This window comes from Heterocephalus glaber, unplaced genomic scaffold (genome assembly GCF_053883595.1).
Source record: "Heterocephalus glaber isolate CG9 unplaced genomic scaffold, H.glaber_assembly_v1.0 deba00001509, whole genome shotgun sequence".
In the NCBI taxonomy this organism is placed as follows: Eukaryota; Metazoa; Chordata; class Mammalia; order Rodentia; family Bathyergidae; genus Heterocephalus; species Heterocephalus glaber.
In genome coordinates this window covers 2,771,231-2,794,449 of record NW_028258325.1, presented here as the reverse complement: position 1 = coordinate 2,794,449, position 23,219 = coordinate 2,771,231, and the positions used below count along the sequence as shown (strand labels likewise).

General features: G+C 62.6%; 1 protein-coding gene across 10 annotated transcripts in view; it reads left to right on the top strand.

Moving 5' to 3' along the window:
• Positions 1-22,754, top strand: part of Sh3tc1 (SH3 domain and tetratricopeptide repeats 1) — a 33,123-nt gene extending 10,369 nt beyond the window's left edge. For 2 of the 10 annotated variants that reach the window (XM_087187260.1, XM_087187255.1), the window contains exons 2-18: positions 252-439; positions 2,331-2,408; positions 3,061-3,335; positions 3,838-3,943; positions 4,139-4,303; positions 4,739-4,922; positions 5,618-5,694; positions 5,934-6,129; positions 8,671-8,804; positions 10,552-10,593; positions 11,794-13,479; positions 15,708-16,167; positions 17,030-17,180; positions 19,086-19,208; positions 19,598-19,748; positions 20,523-20,719; positions 22,421-22,754. In XM_087187260.1, the coding sequence (XP_087043386.1) occupies positions 292-439; positions 2,331-2,408; positions 3,061-3,335; positions 3,838-3,943; positions 4,139-4,303; positions 4,739-4,922; positions 5,618-5,694; positions 5,934-6,129; positions 8,671-8,804; positions 10,552-10,593; positions 11,794-13,479; positions 15,708-16,167; positions 17,030-17,180; positions 19,086-19,208; positions 19,598-19,748; positions 20,523-20,719; positions 22,421-22,678 (4,431 nt within the window). In that variant the 5' untranslated portion in view covers positions 252-291 and the 3' untranslated portion in view covers positions 22,679-22,754. Of the gene's footprint in view, positions 1-251; positions 553-2,330; positions 2,409-3,060; positions 3,336-3,837; positions 3,944-4,138; positions 4,304-4,738; positions 4,923-5,617; positions 5,695-5,933; positions 6,130-8,670; positions 8,805-10,551; positions 10,594-11,793; positions 13,480-15,707; positions 16,168-17,029; positions 17,181-19,085; positions 19,209-19,597; positions 19,749-20,522; positions 20,720-22,420 lie in introns of those variants that run through there. The other 8 variants (XM_087187257.1, XM_087187256.1, XM_087187259.1 and 5 more) reach the window with 8 other exon arrangements.
• Positions 22,755-23,219: the final 465 nt, after the last annotated feature.

Below are 23,219 nucleotides of genomic sequence, written 5' to 3'. Positions count from 1 at the left end.
CGGCCCGGCCCGTGGTTACCCTGGGCTGAGCCTGTGCAAAGGTCCTGTGGTTTCTGGCAGCAAGGGCACAGCAAAGAGGCTGGCAGAGGGGTGGGGCGGGTCATGCACCCCACTCCCTCGTGCCTGGTCACCTGCTGCACACGAGGGCCGCTGGCATGGCTTCTCCCCTCTTGACCCCGACTGGCAGGGACCTTGCAGCCTGCATCCCTGGCACAGCGTCAATGCTGAACACTGCCCTCTTCTCCCCACAGAAGGCCAGCCGGGCCTGGGGCTCTGAGGCCACCGTGGGACATGAAGGGCCCTCCGGAGCGGACCTCTGAGGAGCCAGCTGCAATGGGCAGGGAGCCTGGGGCAGCCTTGGGGGGCTGCAGCGGCGGTGATCCAGTGCAGAGCTGGGCCGTGGGCACAGCAGGGGAAACCAGGGCAGCCGGTGGAGCGGGTAAGGGGGCCCATGCGCCCTGCGCCCATGCTGCCCATCCTCCACTTCCCCGGGCAGCTGCCGAGCCTGCATCCCGCGCTTCTCCTCACCGGCGCGTGGAGGACAGCTGCGCCGTGAGTCACCGGCGTGGCGAGGCAGGCTCGTGTTTTTCCAGCCGCTTTGGGGTCAGCAGAGTGGGCACGGGGCAGGGGGGCTGCTCTGGGGGGGCCGGGCTCTGGTCCTGAGCATTGGTGGGGGCGCCGCTTGGCCGAGCCTCAGTGTCCCCTCCTGGGCCCCTCCCCTCCACCCTTAGACACTGGTGTAGCAGTGAGAGGAGGGCGGGCCTCCCCCAGGCTGCTCCTTCCGGGCTCCTCCTCCGGGGTCTCCTGCGTCCTCCCCTGACTGGCTGCCTATTGTCCAGGCCTGGTCCCCGGGGCTCCGCCCAGGGATGCTCAGTAACTGCGTGAGGATCAACAAATGAGCAGCACTTTGGGAGCAGAGACCAAAGCCACCTGGCCCAGACCCTGGCCCTGGGGGTGCCAGGCACCCAGTGTTTACACTTCCCGAAAATGGGGAGGGACGGAGTGGCCTCCCGAGCCCGGCTCCCATCACAAGCAGTGGCTGGGCTGGGAGGGCAGAGGGCAGAGGGCAGGTGGGCTGTGCCGGGGCCTGCAGGGACCACGGACCCTGCTCCCCCCAGAGCAGACAGCGACTCCTGGCAGAGGGGTCGGGCCTCAGCCGAGGGTGCCCTGCGGCCCTGTCCAGGCGTCGGCTGGGGCCCACGGGCCTGGGCTGTGCTCCTTCAGGGGCTGGCACTGCAGGGATGACTCCAGGTGGACCCCTTGGCTCGATCTGGTCCTTCTGCATCGGGGCTGGCTTTGGGCCCCTGCCCATTACTCACTCACTGCTCCGTGGCCTCACAGACCTCCAAGCTGGTCTCCGGCTGTGATGCTCACTATTTCGTGGCTCAGACATGTCTGGATTCGGGCTTGGACGTGTCTCCCTGGCCCCGACCTGTCTCCCTGTGTGCCCTCACTTCTGGGACCGCCGACGGCCCAGGTCCCCTCACCCCCAGCTCAGCTCCGTGTGAGCAGCCAGGCTTCTGGTCTGAGGGCAGAACTCGGTCCCTGTGCCACCTGCTCATTTCACAGGCGGGGAACGGGGCGAGGTGGAGGAGAGAGGCCCAGGCCAGGACAAGCTCACAGCGGGTGGGGGAGCAAGCCCAAAGCCTGGGACCCCCAGGAACCGACCTCCAGGGAACAGAGCAGCCGTGGGCTCCACACCCTGGCCGTGATGTGTGCCAGTGGCAAAGGGACCCTCCGACCCCACATCTGGGTCTCACTGATCCGCACCCAGCCTGGGAGCCCACACTGCAGGGCTGCGAGGACCCCAGGATACTGTGCCGGCCGCCCCCCAAGAGCCCAGCAACACCCTCACCCCTCTTGTCAGCAGAATCAGAGACCCAGCGATGTCGCGCTGAGGTCCCAGCCCCGGGCTCTCTGTCCTCCCACAGGGCAAAGGACTCTGCCGATGGGCTGAGTCCAGGGTAGGAGGTGGGGCTCATCTGCAGTCAGGGGCTTCACGGGTGGGATTCAAGGAAGCCAGCAAAGATTCGGGGACAAAGGCAGAGTCAGAAATCCACAGGTGGACGGCCGGATAGATGGGCAGACGGATAGACGGGCAGACGGAGGGGCCGTGGGCCACAGCAGAGGCAGGAGTTGGAGCTGCCCCAGGGTCACTTTGCATGCCTTGGCTTGCCTTGGGACCCAGCCCGAAATCCAGAGGGACTCGGGTCTGGACAGTTTGTTTCAGCCAGGCAGGACGCGTGAGGCCTCTGTCCTGGGTGGGCGTGGGTGAGGCTGGGTGGTGGCTGGGCAACCGTCCTCCATGACAGGGACCTGCTGTGTTACAGATGCGGCTCCTCCTCCCGGGACAGCCACCTCGGGACCGGCCGAGACCCTTCCTGGCCAGATGGCAGCGTGTCCCACAGGTGAGCAGGAGCCCTGCCCCTGGGCGGCTCAGTCGCCTCCTGTCACAGCCCCAAACACCGAGGCCGCAGCTCATAAGGAGGTTTGTCCGGGCTCCTGGCTCCCCAGGCAGCTAAAGTTCTGTTTGCCCGGGTGCTCCGAGTACAGTGCTGGGAGGCTGGGCTGAGCCACACTGCTCGCTGCGTAGAAGAGAAAGAGAGGAGCCTGGGGCTACAGTGCCCCCCACGCACATCCCACGACCCCAGATCATAGAGGTTTCCACAGAGCCTTGGGCTGGGGACCAGCCTTTAACCTAGGGGACAGTGAAGGTGCAGGCCATGGCCGCTGTGGGGCACCCTGAGCACCCCGGTGCCTGCTGCGTGGGACGGCGTAGACGGAGGCTGAGTCCATCCTGCAGGAAGCACCCTTGGGTGCTGCTGATCTGGAAGGCAGGGCCGGGGCAGCAGCATGGTGACAACACGGGAGGAGGGACTGGGGACGGCCAGACAGGGGCCCTGCTCAGAGCCCGTGGCCCGGCCAGGTGGGGTGGAGCTGGGAACCTGAGGAGAAATGGGGCTCCCGGTGCCTATGGGGGCTGCGGTCACGGTCACAGGAGCTGCTCTGGGGCTGCTGGCTGCGGGGTGGAACCTGTGTGCCCTTCTCCTGTCCTCTCAGCAGCCAGTCTCCCCGGTGCTGTGGACCTTGCTGGGATTCGAACCCTGACCATGGGGCTCCCTGCAAGCCCAGCCCAGGCCTGCAGCTGGACCCGGGGAGCCCCACACTGCCCTGGCCAGGCTGACACACAGGCCCTCTGCCCTGCAGACCTGACCTTGCAGCTGCGGGCCGTGCACAGGAAGAGCGGGCGGCCAGACCCAGGCCTGCAGCAGGCTCTGCGTGGCCGTCTGCGCCTGCTGGAGAATGACAGCCTCGAGGTGGCCCGAGTGCTCGGGGTGAGCCTGACGCTGGGGCCCAGGCAGGGGCTGGGGCGAGGAGAGGGTCAAAGACACAGAGGACAGCAGAGAACGGAGGAGACAGGTGGCATGGAAATCAGACGAGAGGGATGCTGGGGGCAGAGCTGAACCCGAGTGGTATGTGGGCCTGAGGAGCACAGATGGGGAAACTGAGGCCCAGAGAGAGCCTGAGAGCACAGCCCAAGCAGAACTGACCGAAGCTGGCTGGTGTTGCTCTGTGCAGGTTTCAGGCAGTGGAGTGGCCAGAGGCGTAGAGGGACAGGGGCTGGAGCAGAGAGGCCTAGGGAGGAGCGCAGGCTTGGTCCTCAGGCACTGGAGAGCCATGGCTGTCTTGGGATTGAGAGAGGACCAGGCTTGGGCTGTAAGGAAACCCACTCTGCACTTGCCATCCCCAGCCGAGGCCACTTTGCAGCACCTCCTGCCGGCTGCACTGACACCCCAAGGCCACCGGAGTCTCCGGTGTCTGCTCCTCTCTCCCCAGGAACTCTCTGCCAGGCTGCTGTCCATCCACAGCGACCAGGACCGGATCGTGGTGACGTTTAAGACCTTCGAGGAGATCTGGAAGTTTTCCACCTACCATGCCCTCGGTAAGCGGAGCCACTCCAGAGTGGGCAGCGGGGCCCCCAGGAAGACACAGGCCACCACCCCGTGCCGCAGAACGGCCGGGCACAGTGGCCTCCTGGCCTGGCCCCAGTCACACGGGCCGGTGACAGCAGAGCGGGGGACTCGGGGCTCCAGGGCCTGGTGCTCGGAATTGCCGGTGACCATGTGCGGCCTCCCAGGTTTCACGCACCACTGCCTGGAGGCGCTGCTGGTGGACGCCACCTTCTGGCTGCTGGCGCCTGGCGAGGAGGAGGAGGAGGAGGAGGAGGAAGAGGCAGCCATCTGTGTGCAGGTGGCTGAGGACGCCCTGAGGCTGATGCAGGAGAGCCTCCTGGCCCAGGAAGGTGGGCTCCGTGCTGTGCGGGCAGCTGTGACCTGGGCGAGGGACCCAGGGCGAGTTTGGGGTGGGAGGGACTTGCCTCGGACACCCTGGCCCAGATGCTGGTGGCCAGAGGGGGCTGAGCGGAACGGAGGAGGAGCTGTCCAGAGCCCCGCCCTTCCTGATTGGTGCGCTTGGTCCCCCCAGTCTGCAGGACACCGGCCTGGGGTGTGGGGTGCACAGCTGTGGCCAGACTCGGTGGCAGCCCAAGCAGAGAGAGCTCTAGGGGTCAAAGTCTGGCCCTGAATAGCACCCTTGGGGAAACTGAGGCCCAGAGAGAGTTTGAGGTTGAGCCACCCTGCAGGGCAAGTGAGGTGGACCTGGGACCCAGGGATGAGGACGTCAGGGTGGGTCCCGCCTAGCGGGGTGGCTGCCCTGTGACGCCTCTGTCCCTTTGCAGGGCCCTTCTTCGTCCTGTGTCCTGACCACCGCGTGAGACTGACGCCGGGCGCCCAGGGCGCAGAGAAGGCGCAGCCCCACAGACCGGCTCCGGGGGGCTCCCTGGGAGAGGCGACCCCAGCAGCAGACTCCTCAGCCTCCGGCCCTGGCGCAGCCCCAGAGCAGCCCCTGGGTCCGTTCCACCAGTAGGTACCAGCCTCGCTGTCCCTCCCCGCAGCTCTGGGTGGGGCCCAGGATGCCCCGGGCCCTGTGACCTTGGCAGTCCCACCTCTGGGCCTAGGCTGCACTGGCATCAACTTGGCAGAGCTGTCCTGGGTTTGGAGGGCACAGGAGAGTGCAGCGTGCCACCCCACACTGCCCAGACGAAAACTCAGTGCAGGCAAAGCCAGGGGACTCGAGGCCAGGAAACACGAAAGCCCTGTCACTTGCTGGACACGGGCCAGCTTGGCTGGGAGCTTCCTGGCAGCCAAGGCAAAGAGAGAAAGTTAGTGTGCTGAATTACAGTGTCGGTGAAAAGGCGGCTGCGACTCAGCCTCTCTCCTGAGAAGCCCCCAGTGTGCTGAGACCCCTGGCCCCCAACAGGCACAGAGCTCATTCTTAGGCCACAGGGTTCCTGAATGATAGAGCTGGAGCAGCTGCCAACCACCTGGTCCAGCTTTCTATTTCTTGGCCGGAGGAGCTGAGGCCCAGAGAAAGGAGCAATTTGTCCCGGCATGTGGTGGGGAGAAGGCAAAGCCAGGGTGGGATCCACACGCACCAGGCCGAGGTTGTGCACACCTGGGCAGGTGCATCTGCGTGTGCGGAGGGGCTGGGATCCGAAGGGCACAGATGCCTCCACCCCAAGCTGACCGTGCAGCACAGACTCCTCTCCCTGCTCCAGGTGGGCTCTGAGAGTTCTCTGGGACCCTGCCGAAGATTCTGTGGATGGACCTGGGCCCCCCGACACGCTGCTGGTGGGTGAGTGTCCCCATGGGCCTCTACTCTGTGGGGAGCCAGGATGGGGGCATCAGCATCTGGGAAGTTCCTGCGTCTCCCTGGACCTTCCCCAAGATGGAACAAGAAGCTGGGCTCGAGGCTCCTAGAACACATCTCCTGTGAGCCTCCATAGGCAAAAGCTGAATGCAGGGATTCTGTGTGGGCAGAGGGAGCCCTGTCCTGGCATGGCCGGGCCCTGACTGTGTGGTCTCCTCCTGCAGGGTGCGGCCGGGTCTCCGCAGTGGCCGACTGGCAGAGCTCAGGCCCTGAAGAGCTGTCCCTCCATACTGGTGACCTCCTGGAGCTGCTCAGTGCCCGGGTGCCTGGCCTGCCCTGGTGCGTGGCCCAGCACGTGGCCTCAGGCTGCGTGGGCTTCGTGCCCTCGAGTCTCATCTGCCTGCAGGACCCTGCATCTGAGTGAGTGGTGGAGGCCCCTTCTGAACCCATCCCCACTGCTCCTGTGGGGTGCCAGGCCCCGGGGCCCCTGTCCTTCCTCCAGCGCTCGCAGGAGGGGTCCCTGCGGATGTGAGCCTGTGCATGCCACCCCGAGGGGCTCAGGGGTCAGAACTTCAGTCCTCAGTGGCAAGGGGTTGTGGCCTGCAGGCTCACAGGGATCCTTCCTGCCCTGCCCTCCCCAGTTCTGCCGTATCCCCAGTGAGCCCTGCCTGTGTCCACGAGGCTCCCCCTCCGTGACTGACTCTGTTTCCACTCTTAGCAGGCACCCACCCTGCTCCTGCCTGGCCTTTGCTTACCCATCACCAGAGGTCCCAGTAATCATGAATTTGGGGGACACCATTCAACCCTATGCATCACGTCACTCCCCTTCAAAGCCCAGCAAAGCTCTTCTCTGGCCTTCAAGGCCCTGGTGACCCTCAATGTCGAAGGCCGCCACTGGCCATCGGCTCACCCCAAGCCCAGCTCTGCCAGAGGGCTGGGCTCCTTACCCTTGAACCCAGAGCTTGGCACTGAGCTGCATCCCCAGCCCTTTTTCTTTTCTAGTTGGAGACAGGGTCTTGCTAAGTCACTAAGTTGCCCAGCCTGAGCTTGAACTTGTGATTGTCCTGCCTCAGCCTCCCAGAGCACTGGGATGACAGGTGTGCACCACCATACCCAGGGGCTTTCCCCTTTTTAACAAGGCTGTGTTGACATGTGTGACCCCTCCACCCTGCTTTCAAGGCCCCGAGTCCCTCCTGCGATGGTTCATCCCTGGGGATGCTGCTCCCAGGCCTGCTCTGTCCCCTGCGTGAGCCCCCACCCTGTCCCCAAGCCCCAGGGAAGGGCTCCCTGGTCACCTCATCACTGCCCAGCTCTGGGCAACTGCAGGCTGAGGGTGGGGGGTGTGGGGGTGGTCAGTGTCAGCTATGCCCACCCCTGGACAGAGTTCGGCTTCCCAGGACGCGGCCTTGGCCCAAGGGCCTGGGGCGTGGGTGTGGACACTGCCCTCACCCGTCCTGCCACCGTGGACCGCCTCTCCCACACAGGAGACAGCGGCAGCCTGCACCTCTTAGACCAAACCCCGCCCCTGTGTTGGGGCCCCTTCACCCCCTCCCAGTTAGGCCTGACTGCCTCTGCCCGGCAGAGGCAGGGGAAGCGGGGGGCCTGGTGTCTCCCAAAGTGACCCCTGGAGCTGTCACAGACGTGGTCTTGCCCGGGAAGAGGGGAGCGCTCCGTCCACGCCCCCTGTGGGCTCCCCAGGCACCCCCGGTGGGAGACGCAGACTTGCCTTTCCCTTTTCCTGCTGACCTGTGTCTCACGCGTGTCTGAACTGCAGATCCACGCTCTTTCTGACTCGCCCAGGCTGGCTGGTTCCTCGGCAGGCTTGGGGACCTCGGCCCTGGCCTGAACCTCTCTGAGGCTCCCCCTCCCCACCAGTGTCTGGGGCCCGTGTGGGGTGAGCAGATCTACGCCCCACCAAGCCTAGAGGAGAAGCCCGGTTCACTCTGCAAACAGGCTGGCGGGGAAAACCAGGGTCTGGGGTCAGAGTCGGGTCCAGTGCACTTGCCAAGCGACCCGGCGTTCTGGTTGTGCCCTTCACAGTTAAAGAATCCCCCGCCCGCCTGGTGCTCACAGCCTTCCTGGCTTTTCTCCTTCATCTGTGGCTTCGTCTTTGGACACTGACATTTTTGATGGGCTGGGGACTGTTACTTTGTAGAATGTATTACAACCTGCTCTAGCATTTTCTTCAATACTGCATTTCAGTTTCATGTCCTGGAAATTTAGTTCTAGAGGCAAAACTTGCCTCCTCCTTCCTTTCCTCTCTCCACTGCTTCCTCTCTCTGACTTTATGGGTCACTTCTGAGCCCTTTCTTTGTGTTGTGCCCCATGGGATGCACTGGCAGAGGCTGTAGGAGGAACAGTGGCCACTGTCATAGCAGGCTTCATAGGGGAGGGGACATTTGAGGTGGGGCTTTGAAGGCTGCACAGGAGTTCACTCTCTCCAAACTCATGGCCTTTTCTGCTTCTGGGCATCTGTCCCAGGCCAGACAGTGTCTCCTGGAGGCCAGAACTGCTGTTTTCATCTCACTCTAGGTATGTAGGGACTGTCAAGTGAAGGAGTAGAGAGGGCTCTAACTGTGAAATGTTTACTTTTGTCAAAAGACAAAATGATGTCAACTTTAGTTACAGATCTAATCGGCTTGTGTTCCTGACTCAGGGAGAGCAGGCAGACAGCTTCCCCTGGGCAGGGTTGGGTCAGCAGGTTTCGGGAGGCACAGACAAGGAGACACAGAAAGGAAGCTGCTGCCAGGGTCCCTGGGGACTTTCCCCGCAAAGCTTGAGATGCAGTGGCCGTCCGCAGGATGCTGGCAGAGGCCAGCCTGTGGGGGTCTGGCTGGATCTCTCCCACCTTCTGGGAAGGTCCTGTGGACTCTGGCTCCACTGGAGCCCAGCAGGTTGGTCAGCCCGTTGGAGCTGCCTGTGGGAATGCGGGGTTGGAAGTAAAGCCTTCCATGTTTCCAGGTTGGAGGATGCTATCTTTCTGGACGAGGAGGAGCGGTCATTCTTCAGCAGCGAGGGACGCTTTTCTGAGGAGAACGCCCGGCAGCTGCTGGGCAGGATGTCCGGCAGGGACATGTGCGCCACGTACAGCTTGGGTAGGTGCAGGCAGCGGACTCTTGGGGCCCTGGCGCTGGCGGCGGAGAGTTCCTCAGGCAGATGCCTGGGAGGTCAGTGGCCGGTTGAAGGGCGCAGAGCCGCATGGCTTTGCCCCTGGCTGGATTGGAGCGGCGTCCACTGGGTGGAGACTCGCTGGGTCGCCTGTCCAGGGCTCGGTTTATACATCTGCACAGCCCAGAGGGCGGAGTGTTTCCGGCCCCATCTGCCCTCCTCGGCCACCCTCCCCTCTTTCCTTTCTCGGGCCCTGCTATCTCTGTTTCGGTGTGCCTAGTGAACGCCAGGCCCAGGCACAGAAAGGTGAGCAGACAGCCATGTGCTTTGGGGGTAGGGGCTGCAGACAAGCCAGGCCAGACAAGGGAGACAGCCAGGGCTGGGGACAGGGCAGCGACTGAGGCTCCGTGCTGCCTGTGGACTGGTGCCAGGCCCTCCTCCCCTGCCGCAGCTGGGGGCCTGGGCCTCACTTGGTGGCTTCTCTCCCCTCCTGACCCCACACCCGGCTCACTGGGCCCCTGGGGTGCATCCGCGGGAGCCCTAGGCAGCCCCCTGGAAAGACAGTGCTGTCCCGGCCCTACCTGTGTGCCCTGGATGGGTGAGGCTGCCACGCAGGGTGACGAGGAGGAAGGGAGCAGCATTGGTGACAAGGACAGACCAGGGCAGGCACCGGCCAAGCCGCCCACTTGGCTCTGCAGGTCATGAGGGCACTGCGCACACAACTCACGCTCATCCTGCTGCAGGGGCTGAGAGCAAGCATGTACACCAGCCACTGTTCCCATGTGCACGCACACACGTGTACACATATATACCCACCCACTGGCATGCACGTGTACACATGCATGTATGCATCTGTGTGCACATCCATGTGTGTATACACAGACATGTACACACTCACAGACATAAACAGACCTATACACTCATGCACACACAGACACGCGTGCACATAGACACATAAGCACACCACACACGTGCATACCTGCATGTGCAACACACGCCCACAGGGATGCACTCTACACTGTATACGCACGTGTCTAGGGACATACCCGTTTCTAGACGTGCTTTTCTTCCTGCTTGGTGACATGCACTGGTTGACCTCCTCCGGGAATATCAGATTGAATCTTTTCAGACCCCACAAATGAGTTTCTCCACCCACACGGACAGACTTAGCTGGACCTCAGTGTCCTGGAGCTCAAAGCCTCCCTGAGGCCACCGGGGCCTCTTGGGAAGCAGAGCAGGGCCCTCACTGGGTGGAACACGGTGGCTGGAGGGCCGCAGGGATGTTTGTCTGGCCCCACAGGGCTGGGCAACCAGGAGCCACACATCGTGGTCACACTTGATGTCACTTTACACTTTACACATCTTTCCTCATTGGGTTTCTGTGGCAGCCCAGGGCCAGTGAGCAGCAGCACATCCTGGGGCAGGGGAGCGAGGCCGGGGAGGGGCTGCCCTGGGTGAGCTGGGTGGCACACGTGTGGATGGGGCCCAGCCAGGGCTGTGGGCTCAGCTGCTGCCATGAAGTGCCCCACTGCCCGTGTTACTGCCCTGGTGCCAGTGTGTCCCCCGCCCCAGCAAGCAGAGGGTTGGGGCCAGACCACTGCGCCAGCTCCCAGGCTGGAAGATGTGGGTTGGGGTCTCCAGGCCCCCGAGCAAACTGTCCCGCGAGGTTCTGGTGGCCGGGTCGCCTGTCCTGTGTCCCCGAGGGGAGGTGGTGATGCTGCTCTCCCTTCTCAGACAGGCTGGAGGAGGCCGAGCCCGAGCAGCCGGAGGAACACGGTAGGTCCTGCCTTGTGTCTCGGGTCCCCAGTCTGTGGCCTTGGGGTGTGGGCAAAGGCCATGGAGCTGGGCACGGTGGATGGGACTCTGATGTCCCCTCTGCCTCGGGCTGGAGAGGAAGTCCCTCGGGCAGCTCTCTCCCCTGGAGGGTCTGTCCTTTCGGGTACCCTCTCCCCGCCTCTCTGCAGCCCCTTCCCCCACCTCTCTGAGAGGGGCAGGGCTCGGCGGTGCCCTGGGAGTGGCCCCAGCTGGGCACAGAGGGACGGTGCCGCTTCTGCCAGGCGCTGCACACCCGAGGGAACCTGGCAAAGGTCCTGGGGGCATGCGGCCATCCATACTGGCCAGCAGCGGGAAGCAGCCTGGGGGCTCCCCCGTGAGGCCTTAGCTCGCTGGCCCCTGAGCCATGTACAATTGTCTTCTAACGCCGAGGCTTTGCAGAGCAGTAGAGACTGTTTGAGAACACTTTTTACGGGTGAACTCGGAGGCAGTTTGGTCCTGGTCCTCCCGAATAACTCCCAGTTGGGCAGCCCGTGTTTTCCCAGCAGGAAACGTGGCTTGTTAGCTCTTCCCCAGGGAGGGAAGGACTTGGCTTTAACCCTGCTCCTGTCCAGGGCAGGCCCAGAATCCTGAACCGCCCACTCCCCTGCTGCGGATGGGCCCTTTCCTGCTGTGGCGCTGGGCACACGGGCACCGCGTCCCTTCCTCCCCTGGGTTGGGTCCTTTTTGATTTACTTTCGGTGCTGGGGATGGACCCCAGGGCCTCCCGCATGCCAGGCGTGCGCTCTGCCACCGAGCCACACCCCAACCCGTGTTGTGTGGTGTTTTTAACTCACGCTGGTGGAAAGCTCCAACTGGCCATTGGTGAGACAGCCTGCCGATCACGAAGCCGCGCTCTGTGGTTGTGGTGGGATGGGGCAGACTGGTTAGGCGGCCTCCATCCTTTCCAGGGGGAGGGGGCCTTCGGGAGGCCCCTGAGCCATGGTGCATGAGGACAGCAGGGGTGGAGGGAAGGGGGCAGGTCAGTAGCAAGGCCAACTGGGCCAGGTCTGTCCTGGGATCCGGTGACCAAGTCTTCACGGGCCTCCCATGACCTTCAGTGCCAGGAAAGCGCTGGGGCAGGACCACAGGCTCCGAGGGCAGCCTGGGCAGGGGCAGCTGCAGCCAGGCTGGTGCTAACCGACTGTGCCTTCCTGTGGCCAGCAGAGGCGCCGCCCCTTTGCCCATCCCCGGAACTGCAAGAGACCCTGCAGACAGTGAGGGGCGTCCTCCAACAGTGCAAGAGCTGCCCACACTGCCCCGAGGAGCCAGTGCCCTGGGGCCCCCCAGCAGCATCCAGCAGCTGGAGCTCACCAGACCCTGAGGAGCCCCCCTTCTGCCTGGATGCCAAGGACGGCTGGGCCGGCCCCGAGGCCCCGGGCTCCCTGCTGCAGCTCCTGAATGCACCGGTGTATGAGGCCGGCTTCCGCAGCCTGTATAATGACTCACTGTCGTGGCTGAGCAGCATGTCCAGCGGCCTGGCTGATGAGGAGGAGCTGGCTGACCGCCTGGCACAGGCCCGAGGGGCGGCCAAGAAGGCCGGCCTGGGCATGGCTCTGGCCAGACTCTGCTTCCTGCTGGGGCAGCTATGCGCCCGGAGGCTCAAGCTGTCCCAGGCCCGGGTGTACTATGAGGAAGCCCTGGGCGCCCTGGGGGGCTGCTTCAGGGACCTCTTCCTGGTGGTAGCTGTGCACACCCACCTGGCCAGCGTCTACCTGAAGCAGAAGAACAGGGACAAGTGTGCCCAGGCCATGTCCAGGGCTGCGGCCCTGCTCCTGGGGACGCCCGGCCAGGTGGGCAGCTCCGAGGCCAAGGCCGAGCTCCTGAGGTTTGCGCTGCGCCGGGCCATTGTGGCCCAGAGCCCACAGGCGGAGGCCCGGGCCTGCTTCCTGCTAGTCCAGCACCACACACGCCTCAGGCAGCCCGAGCAGACCCTGCCCTACCTGGAGCGGCTGCTGCTTCTGCACAAGGCCTTGGGGACCCTGCATGCTGCATGGCCCGCAGACTGCTACCTGCTGCTGGCAGACACCTACAGCTGGAAGTGTCTGCCCCACCTGGCCCTGAGCTGCATCAGGGCGGCCTCGCTGGGGACAAGGGGGTCGCTAGCCAGCTCCCTTCGGAGCGTGGACCTGGTCCTCCAGAGCGGCCCCCGGCTGCATGCCCAGACCAGGGCCCCCTGCCTCCCCGCACAGGTCGCCCACTACCTCAGACAGGCGCTGGCCTCCCTGGCCTCGGGCCCCGGGCAGGGGCTGCGTGGTGCCCTCTACGCCAGCCTGGCCCAGCTGTACAGCCACCATGGACAGCACGGCCAGGCCATCGCCTTCATGACACGGGCGGTGGAAGCCGACGCCACAGCCGGGGCCCGCCCTGTGGTGGCCCACTTGACGGCCCTGGCCTGGCTGCACATGCTCCAGGGTCAGACCCTGGTGGCCCTGCACATCCTGGAGTCTGTCCTGGACTCGGCAGTGGCCAGTGAGGACCAGGAGGGAGTGGTGGCCAACATGGCGGCCATGGCCCTGAAACGGATGGGCAGGACCCAGCAGGCGGCCGAGGGCTACTACCGTGCCCTGCACACTGCCCGGCGCCTGGGCCAACGCCAGAACCAGGCGGTGGTCCTGGCCAACTTCGGGGCCCTGTGTATGCAGGCCGGCGCCGGCCGGCTGGCCCAGCACTACTTCCTGGAGGCCATCGGGGTCTTCTCGCTGCTGCCCAGCGGGGAGTGTGGCCGGGACTTCACACAGGTACTGCTGCGGACGGGACAGCTGTACACCTGCCGGGGCCTCGTGCAGCAGGGCAAGTGCTACTACCAGTGGGCGTTCCTGGTCGCCGTGGAGACGGACCACCTAGAGAGTAAGTGCCACCCTGGCTGTCCTTGTTCCCCAGTCTGCACGGGCTCAGGGCTCCCTGGAAAGGAAGCTTGGTTTTTCCATCTCTGTTCAGAGCACAACTGGGGGCTGGGACTCCATGGCCAGCGCTGTTTCTCCACCCTGGAGATGCTGCGTGGTAGACACTGGCAGATGCTCGGTCATCCCAGCCCTGCTGAGGAAGCTCAGGCCGATCAGCTGGAAAGAACGTCCGTCAGGTGCCAGGGCTCCAGGTGTCCGTAGTCTCAGCCTACTGCCTGCCCACTCCCACACTCTCTGCCTGGAGGAAACCCAGGTCCATCCTGCAGCACTCCGGTGTTCGGGCAGGGCCTCTGTCAGGAGGGCCGAGCAGGCCCAGGGGCCCAGGCTGTGCTTTGGCTTTTCCTTGGGAGCACTGGGGAGCCACTGAGTGCTGTAGAGTTCTCACCACGGCTGTGCACAACGAGTGGAGGCAAGGTGGGATGAGACAGCTGGCAGAGGCAGCAGGGATCAGGCAAGGGCACAGGTAGGGAACATGCTTGAGGGGCAGTCGGAGTTCCTGGGGAAAGCCTGGACAGGGACTCCTGTGCATCCCTGCCCGGGGTCCTGGCTTGTCCTCCTGTCCTGAAACAGTTGGGGTCACCCAGAGCCCAGGGCTGTGGCCACCTCTGCTATCCCGAGCACAGGCCCGAGGAGACGGCTCCAGGAGGCGACCCCAGGAACGGGCCAAGGAGGGAGGAGGGTGGCCCCCGGGGCTCCCTCCCGGCGGGCGCAGCAGAGGGAGGGCGGCTCTGTCGGGGACCCTCGGGTCCTCGGGAGGCGCAGAGGCCCGCGAGTCCTGAGCACGCGTGGGGGCCCCTTCTCCGGGAGCCCAGGCCGCTGGGGTCCCCATCGTCGCAGGCACAGCTGCCTCGCTCTCCCCACACCTGCGCTCGGCCGCTGTCGGCAATCTGCCTGCCTCACTGCTCCCTCTGCGGCAGCCTGGCGAAGTTTGTCGATTTTGTTGGTCTTTTCCAAGAACCAACTCCTGGTTTCATTGTTTTTCTCTTCTCTATGTTCTTATTTATTTCTGCTCTGATCTTCATTATTTTCGTCCCTTTGTTCGCTTTGAGATTAATTAACTCTTCCCTTTCTAGTTTCTTAAGGTGGAAGTTTAGGTTCTGGCTTTGAAATTTCTCCTTCTCTTTCTTCCTTCCTTCCTTCCTTTCTTTCTTTCTTTCTTTTTTGTTTTTTGTGGGGTTTTTTGTTTGTTTGTTTTGTTTTTTTTGGTACCAGGGATTGAACTCGGGAACTTGCACTTGCAAGGCAGGCGTGGGAACCACTGAGCCTCTTTCTTTTTTTTGTGGTAATGGAGACGGAACCCAGGGCCACACTCATGCTAGGAAAGCTACCAGGGAGCTACATCCCCAGCCTTTTTAAGTTTTTAATTTTTATTTTTATTTATTTATTTATTGGGAGGTACTGGGGATCGAACTCAGGACGTTGTGCTTGCCAGGCACGGTCCCCCTGAGCTAAGTCCCCGGCCCTTGGGTTTTTATTTTGAGACGGTCTCACTAAGTAGCCCAGCCTGGGCTTGAACTTTCAATCCTCCTGCCTCAGCCTCCCGAGAAGCTGGGATGACAGGCGTGTACCTGTGTCCAGCTGCTTTTTGTAACTAAGCATTTGTGGCTCTAAATTTCCTTCTAGGCACAGCTACCACAGTGTTGTTAGGTTTTGGCGCATTGCAATTTAATTTTCAATCATCTCAAAATGGTTTCTAGTTTCCCTCTAGTAGACCTCTTTTTGACCCCTGGTGATTTGGGAGTAATTTAATTTTCACGTATTTGGGAATCTCCCAGTCTCCCTTCTGTTCCTACAGTTTTCTTTTTCTTTTTTTGAGACAAGGTCTCAAGGCTGGCCTTAAACTCACAGCGATCCTCCTGCCTCAGCCTCCTGAGTATTAGACTTACAGGTGTGGGCCCCCACACCCAGCAGTCTGTTTGTAATTTCTAATTTCACTCAGCATTACTGAAGAAAGGCTGCTGTGTTCTTGCAGCCATTTTCTGTTTGCTGAGACCTGTGCAGTGGCCTGCCGCGTGACCCGGGCTGGACAGGGCTGCATGCCGCTGGTGCCAGGCAGGTGACATGGGTGCCTGCTGGGAGCAGCTGGTTTGTGGAGTGGTGAAGCCTTTGGCTTCCTGGTTGATCCTGGGGGGCTTCTGAGGCAGGAGCTCCCGCCTCTCTCACCCATTTTAGGAGGCCATGGAGCTGTGGTTTGGAGCCGGGCGGTGTCCACCCCATGGCCCGGTCCAGGCAGGACCCTCGGCTTGGCTGCCCACATCCGTCTGCACCAGGGAGGCCTGGAGCCTGGCCAGGACCCTGGAGGGCTCCTCGTGACGCCTGTGCTGTCCTGGACCTGGCCCAGGGCTGCACCTGTCTCGGGCCAGTTCCCCGTCTGCGAGGACCCGGCTTGGAGCATGCAAGGCAGAGGGGCAGCTGTGGAGCTGTGGGCGACGACTCCTGTCTCTTCCGCAGGCCAGCTGTGCGCTGTCCAGCGGCTCTGCCATTTCTACAGCAGCGTGGCGCCCGACAAGGCACAGTCCGTCATCTACCTGGAGTTCCAGCTCACCCTGGCCCGGAAGGTGGCTGACAAGGTGCTGGAGGGGCAGCTCCTGGAGGCCATCAGCCGGCTCTACCTGTCGCTGGGCACTGAGCGGTGAGGGCCAGGGCTGCGGTAGGTGGCAGCCCCTCTGCCTGGGGCCCACAGGGCCTCAGTCAGCGAGCCCCACCTGGCGGGCCAGGGCGGTCCTGGCTGCTATTCATGACACAAGTCCAGCTTGGCCTGTCTCGGCCCCACCCCCTACAGGCTTGTTCCTCAAAGCGGGGGACATGGAACTCCAGGCCGCTCTCCCTGCCTGTGTGGTGTGTTTGTTTGTTTGTTTGATTGATTTTTGCAGTACTGGGGATTGAAGCCAGGGCCCTCCCAGTCAGCTGCATCCCCAGCCCTTTTTTTATTTTGAGACAAAGTCTCACTAAATTGCTGTTTCCCAGGCTTGGCTCAAACTTGTCATCCTCCTGCCTCAGCCTCCCAGAGTGTGGGGATGACAGGTGTGTGCCACACACCCTGCTCATGGTGATGGTGGCTTTTGTGAGCTGACCTCTGCCTGCCCTGAGTTTTTAGCTCTGGCTCAGCTGTCTGGCCCCATTTGTCCCCAAGATGTGACAGTGGCCTGTGAGCAGGTCCCTCCTGCTTCCCCAGGACAGGGTCTCGGGTCTGGGTCCAGGGCTTGGGGGAATCGGTGCTGCGACACCCGCTGTCCAGCGTGGGGACTCACAGAGTGAGGAAGGACCCAGACATCCCAGGGCTGGGGGCAGCTCCTGCCTTGGCCCAGACTGCACAGTGAGGAGGGCAGGGACAGCGCCCTGCTTCTCCAGGGCAGGGTCCTCTGGTCTCCCGGCACCCTGGGGAGGGCAGGTGGCCAGCCGCAGTGGAGTGCCCCTGTGGTCCCGACATCCCAGGCCTATCCATCAGCACCCCACAGGGAAACTCCTGTCATGACAGCCACATCTGCTCCCAGGGCCTACAAATCTGCTCTGGACTACACCAAGCAGAGCCTGGGGATATTCATCGACCTGCAGAAGAAGGAGAAGGAGGCATATGCCTGGCTGCAGGCGGGGAAGATCTACTACATCCTACGCCAAAATGAGCTAGTGGACCTGTACATCCAGGTGTGGGCGTGGGTGCGGGCGAGCGGGTGAACTCACTCACCCATCCATCCATCACCCATCATCCATCACCCATCATCCATCCATCACCCATCATCCATCATCCATCATCCATCCATCACCCATCCATCACCCATCCATCATCCATCCATCATCCATTATCCATCATCCATCCATCACCCATCCATCATCCATCATCCATTATCCATCCATCACCCATCATCCATCATCCATCCATCATCCATCATCCGTCATCCATCCATCACCCATCCATCATCCATCATCCATCATCCATCCATCACCCATCATCCATCATCCATCCATCATCCATCATCCATCCATCATCCATCATCTATCCATCATCCATCCATCATCCATCATCCATCATCCATCCATCACCCATCATCCATCATCCATCCATCATCCATCATCTATCATCATCCATCATCCATCATCCATCATCCATCCATCACCCATCCATCATCCATCATCCATCATCCATCCATCACCCATCATCCATCATCCATCCATCATCCATCATCCATCCATCATCCATCATCTATCCATCATCCATCCATCATCCATCATCCATCATCCATCCACCACCCATCATCCATCATCCATCCATCATCCATCATCTATCATCATCCATCATCCATCATCCATCATCCATCCATCACCCATCCATCATCCATCATCCATCATCCATCCATCACCCATCATCCATCATCCATCCATCATCCATCATCATCCATCATCCATCATCTATCCATCACCCATCATCCATCCATCATCCATCCATCATCCATCATCCATCATCCATCATCCATCCATCATCCATCCATCACCCATCATCCATCCATATCCATCATCCATCATCCATCCATCATCCATCATCCATCATCATCCATCATCCATCATCTATCCATCACCCATCATCCATCCATATCCATCATCCATCATCCATCCATCATCCATCATCCATCATCATCCATCCATCCATCCATCCATCCATCCACATGACAGCCTGTGCATCTGCCCAACCATCCCTCCACCCGCCATCGTCCACTTTACTCATCCACCCTCCATTCCACTGTGAGCACCTACTGACTGTATGCCTAGGAGCTGCGTCTTTCCCCCTCTGCCCCTGGCCCCCTCAGTCTCCCCGGGGCCCAGCATCTCTGACAATGATCTGAGCCCCTAGGGTGGGGAGGTGAACGCTGGTACACAGCAGTGCTCAGTAGTGTACACGTGATCCGTCCACTCACAGACACACAGAAGAAATTGCTTTAGCAGCACGTTGATCGTGCCCTGGAAACACATTCATCATAGACACTGTGTCCCCAACCTCGTGTGATGTGGAACACAGTGTGTGGCCCCGGGGTGGATGCTGAGCACCCTGTGCCCTTGCTCTGAGCTGAGGGCTGGGAATCTGCCTGAGAGGAGACAGGACCTCTGGGGGGCCTGGGTGGGGCCTGTTGCCCACCCAGGGGGCAGGCAGGGGTGACAGTGGCAGGACCAGCAGCTCAAAGTCCCAGAGGCTCCAGTGAGCCTGACACTGCCTAGAAGCTGCACACAGCTGGCTCTGGCTGGATTCTGCCAGGGACTGAGCCCTCACCCACTCTGTGGGCACCTGCCATTCACCCAGCAGTGTGGGAGGCAAGAAACTGGCCCCATCACTGTCTGTGGGGCTGAACTGGCTGGCGGGACAGGAGGTGGCCATGGCCAGTCACGCACGCTCTCTGAGTCTCCACAGCTGGAGCAAGAGGGCAGGAGGCGGTGGCAGGTGGGTCTCAGGCAGAGTGCCCCGCCCATGCACAGTGGAGGCCAGGCCTAGGGCTGTGTGCTGGGGGTGCGTGGGGAAGGCTGGGGCTCTGGGTGTGACGCAAGCCCTTCCCCACTGTGCAGGTGGCACAGAACGCGGCCCTGTACACGGGGGACCCCAACCTGGGGCTGGAGCTGTTCGAGGCGGCTGGAGACATCTTCTTCAACGGGACCTGGGAGCGGGAGAAAGCGGTGTCCTTCTACCGTGTGAGTGGGCACTGTGCGTGCCCTCTGGGGTGGGGACACCAGATGACCCACAGCCACACTGGGTGGACGCTGGGTCTCCACCAGGCAGATGAGGTCTCTGAGGCTTAGAGAGGCATGAGGATGTGCCAGAGGACACACATCCCATCAGAGGGGACCCGGTCATCTTCCTTCCTCTGTCCCCAGAGCTGAGGAGCAGCCTGGGCCTGTACACAGCTGGTCCTGCCATGAGGGCCAGGTCGGGCGGGCTCTCCAGCCTCTGAGCTGTCCTTTCTCCCGGTCCCAGGCGCGTGCAGACACCACCGGGGTGAGGGCACTGCCTGTGCAGGCTGAGGGGGGTGCTATGCACGGCGGGTGCTGCAGCGGCCTGAGTCCCGGCTCTTTGTGGACAGGACCGGGCACTGCCCCTGGCCGTGACCATGGGAAACCGGGAGGCGGAGCTGCGGCTGTGTAACAAGCTGGTGGCACTGCTGGCTGCGCTGGAGGCGCCCCAGGAGGGCCTGGAGTTCGCCCACGAGGCCCTGGAGCTCAGCATCACCCTGGGTAAGCTGAGCTGCGTGCCTCCTCTCCTGTCCGGGTGGCTGACATCTGATCTGACCAGCCAGCCCCTGCATCCAAGCTGGGTTTCTCAGGATGGGTGAAGCTCTCTGAGGGGCCTCCCTGCCTCTGTCCCGGCTGACTCCGCGTGAGCTGCACCCCGCCTCTTGCTGTCCCTGCTCGTGCCAGGCAGGGCCTCTGCTCAACGGTCCCTTCCTGCTGTCTCTTCACGGCCCTCAGCAGTCTCTGCTGCTCTCTGCTGCTGCAGTCCCTGTCCCTCACGCCGGCCTCCCTGTGTCCCGCACCAGCCCTGCTATGTGCTATGTGGGTGTCTCTCTGCCTCCAGGGAGGGACCCCACGTATGGGCTTGGCTCTGCCTGCAGCCTCCACATGCTGGCCCTGGGGGACCACTGAGGCTGGCAGGGAGGACCTGGGACTCCATCAGGAAGTGACACCCGCGGTAGGGGCTCTGCTCATGACACCCCAAGTAGTCTGGCCTGCTGGCTGGCCAGAGCCGGAAAAGGGACCAACCGCATGCCTTTTGGGGGTCCTAGTTAAGAACCGTGATGGGAGGCACCCCATGTGGGTGACTTCCTGCAGGCACAGAGCTGAGACTGCCAAACGCCAGTGTAGAAGGGGGCAGGCATGATCACCCCACTTTGCAGATTGGAAGGCGAGTCTCAGGACAGGAAGTAGCCACCCACGGCCCACAGGCTCACCCCTGTACCCCACCTGCCCGAGGACCATGTCCCCACACCCGGCCTCTGCTGCCTGCCCCAGGTGACCAGCTGAATGAGCGTGTGGCCTACCACCGGCTGGCCACCCTGCACCACCGACTGGGCCGCAGCGAGCTAGCCGAGCACTTCTACCTGAAGGCACTGTCGCTGTGTCGCTCGCCGCTGGAGTTCGAGGAGGAGACACTATACTATGTGAAGGTGTACCTGGTGCTGGGCGACATCATCTTCTACGAGCTGAAGGTGGGCTCGGGAGCTCTGCCTTGACACTGCCCAGCTGCATGCTGGCCAGGCTGGCCCTGCAGAGCTTGGGACAGAGGCGGGCTGTGGTCAGGGGGTCTCCTGGAGGAGGTGACGCCGGAGCTCGCCTTGGCAGTAAGGAGTTTAAAGTGGGGTGCAGTGGGGAGAAGGATTTCGAGGGACACTGCTCTACCCCAAGATCACAGTGCAAGACCCAGCCCGCACTGCGGCCCCTCGCAGGCACCACCTGCTCCCACAGCCCCTCCTGGAGTGCCCAGACGCCCGGCCTCCAGGTCACTGCATGGCAGCAGGGATGCTGTCTGCCTGCTTCACAGAGGGCGAACTGCAGCTGGGGTGGGGGGAGCAGGGGCCCATGCCCCCTGGCTGAGTCCTGGTGTGGCCAGCACTTCAGGGACCGGGACTGGGACCCCTACGCTATCTGCACCCTAGCCCTGCAGTGCCACGTGCTGACAAGGACGTGGAGGTGTCTTCCATCATCCCCTGCACAATACAGGTGCCCGTGCTGGGGAGGGAGAGCGGCCACGGCCGGGCTGGGCTCTGCCCTGACCATCCCACCCTTCAGCCCCACCACGTGCTAGCGATACCTGGTGGTCAGGCCTAGTCCCTGCAGCCTCCGCTGTGGCTGTGCCCAGGGTGCCCACATGCCCAGAGGATGGCCAGGGCCTGGTCCCTCCATGGCCACACCCACCACCTGCTCTGTCCCCAAGGAGGAAGGAAGGGGCCGGGCTGCTGCTGGGAGCCGAGGTCAGGCCAGGCGGGGTGGGTCAAGGCCAGGAAGTCCCTCTGCTTCCTTCTGGGGGCCTCGCCACGTCCAGCCCAGCCCTGCTCAGCTCCCGCTCGGGGCAGCCATGTCCCTGCTTGGGGACAGGGTCCCGGGGGACACTGGACATCTGAGCCTAACAGTCACCTTCAGTCTGCACGTGGCTTGTAGCCATATGACGGAGGCAGGTGTGTGTGTGTGCTGGTGTGAACTGAGCTGGTACACACAGATGCGCACACACAGGCACGCACAGTGCCCGCTTTGGCCGGTTCCTGGCTGTGTAGGTGGGGCATCTCCTCCAGGAAGCCCTCCCCTCCCAACAGAGCCGAGCCAGTTGCCTCTGCCTCCCTCTGCTGTGGCCTGGCCACCCCACGTGGTCAGTCATGTGGTCGCTGCTTACTCCAGGTCCGCAGGACCCCAGGGGTGGGACTCACTACCTGCTCCGTTTTCCCGTCCTGTGTCCTCGGGGCAGGACCGACAGGCTGGGGCTCCTGCACACTGTCCTCAGCCTGGGCAGCCCTTGCAAGGAGCTGAGGAGAGGACGGATGGGCTGGGGCCAGGCCTGGGTCTGCGTGAGGGCCGAGGGCGGGGGTGGGAGCCTCATCTGACTGGGAGTGGGGTTCAGGCACAGTCGTGTCTGTGATGGAGTGGAGAGGGGAGGGTGCCGCACCCCGCCAGGGCATTCCCAGGGGCAATGCCTGGAGAGTGGGAGGCGCTGCTGCTGAGCCGGCCTGAGGCAGCCTGGGGACGTGGGTGTGCCGCAGGGAGCCCCCAGAGCTGGGCCAGCCCTGCACCCAGGGAAGGCAGCGAGAGGCACTGAGAGGACAGGAGGCCGGATGTCTCAGTGTCAAGGTGGCGGAGCCAGGGGGAGCCCAGCGTCCTTCCCAGCAGCCACACCATTAAAGCCGCCTCTCCCCTCCCAGGACCCCTTTGATGCGGCTGGGTACTACCAGCTGGCGCTAGCAGCAGCTGTGGACCTGGGCCACAAGAAGATGCAGCTGAAGCTCTGCACGCGGCTGGCCACCATCTACCACCACTTCCTGGTGGACCGCGAGATGTCGCTCTTCTTCTACCAGAAAGCCAGGACCTTCGCCTCGGAGCTCAAGGGCCGCAGGGCCGGCCTTGCCCCCCAACACCTCTGGGCCCGTGCCCCCTGGCTGGCCCCGGGGCCCCCACCTTGAGGGTCCACCCGCCTCACCCAGCTGCTGGGAGGGGGTTCCCAGGGAGGGCCGAGTGCAATAAACGTGTTTTCAGTAATGCTGATGGCTCCAGGAAACTCCGCCCTCTGCTCCTGGGCCCAAGTGCTCCTGAGGAGGCCCATGCGGAGGCCTCACCCTCCCCAGCTCCCCACGGTGCCACCTCTGCACCTCCCCCTTCCTTCCTTCTTTCCCAATGCTAGCGAATGATCCAGAGGCCTTTGCATTGAGCCACATACCCCCCATTCTCCTTCGACACAGGATCTCATGAATTCTCTAAGTTGCCCAGGCTCAGCTTCAGGTTGCAATCTGCCTGCCTCAGCCACCCAAAGTGCTGAGGTGACAGGCGTTACATGAGGTGAAGTCCACGCAGCAGGCTGCTCACCCCATCTGGTGCCAAACGTCTGTCTCCCCAGAGGTGACCTCCCACGCCTCACTCTCCTCCCCCAGCCCCCTTATCAGGGAAACCGAGGCCTGGAGACAGAGGGCCTCAGGCAGGCACTGCCCTGAGGGGGACTGGGCGCCC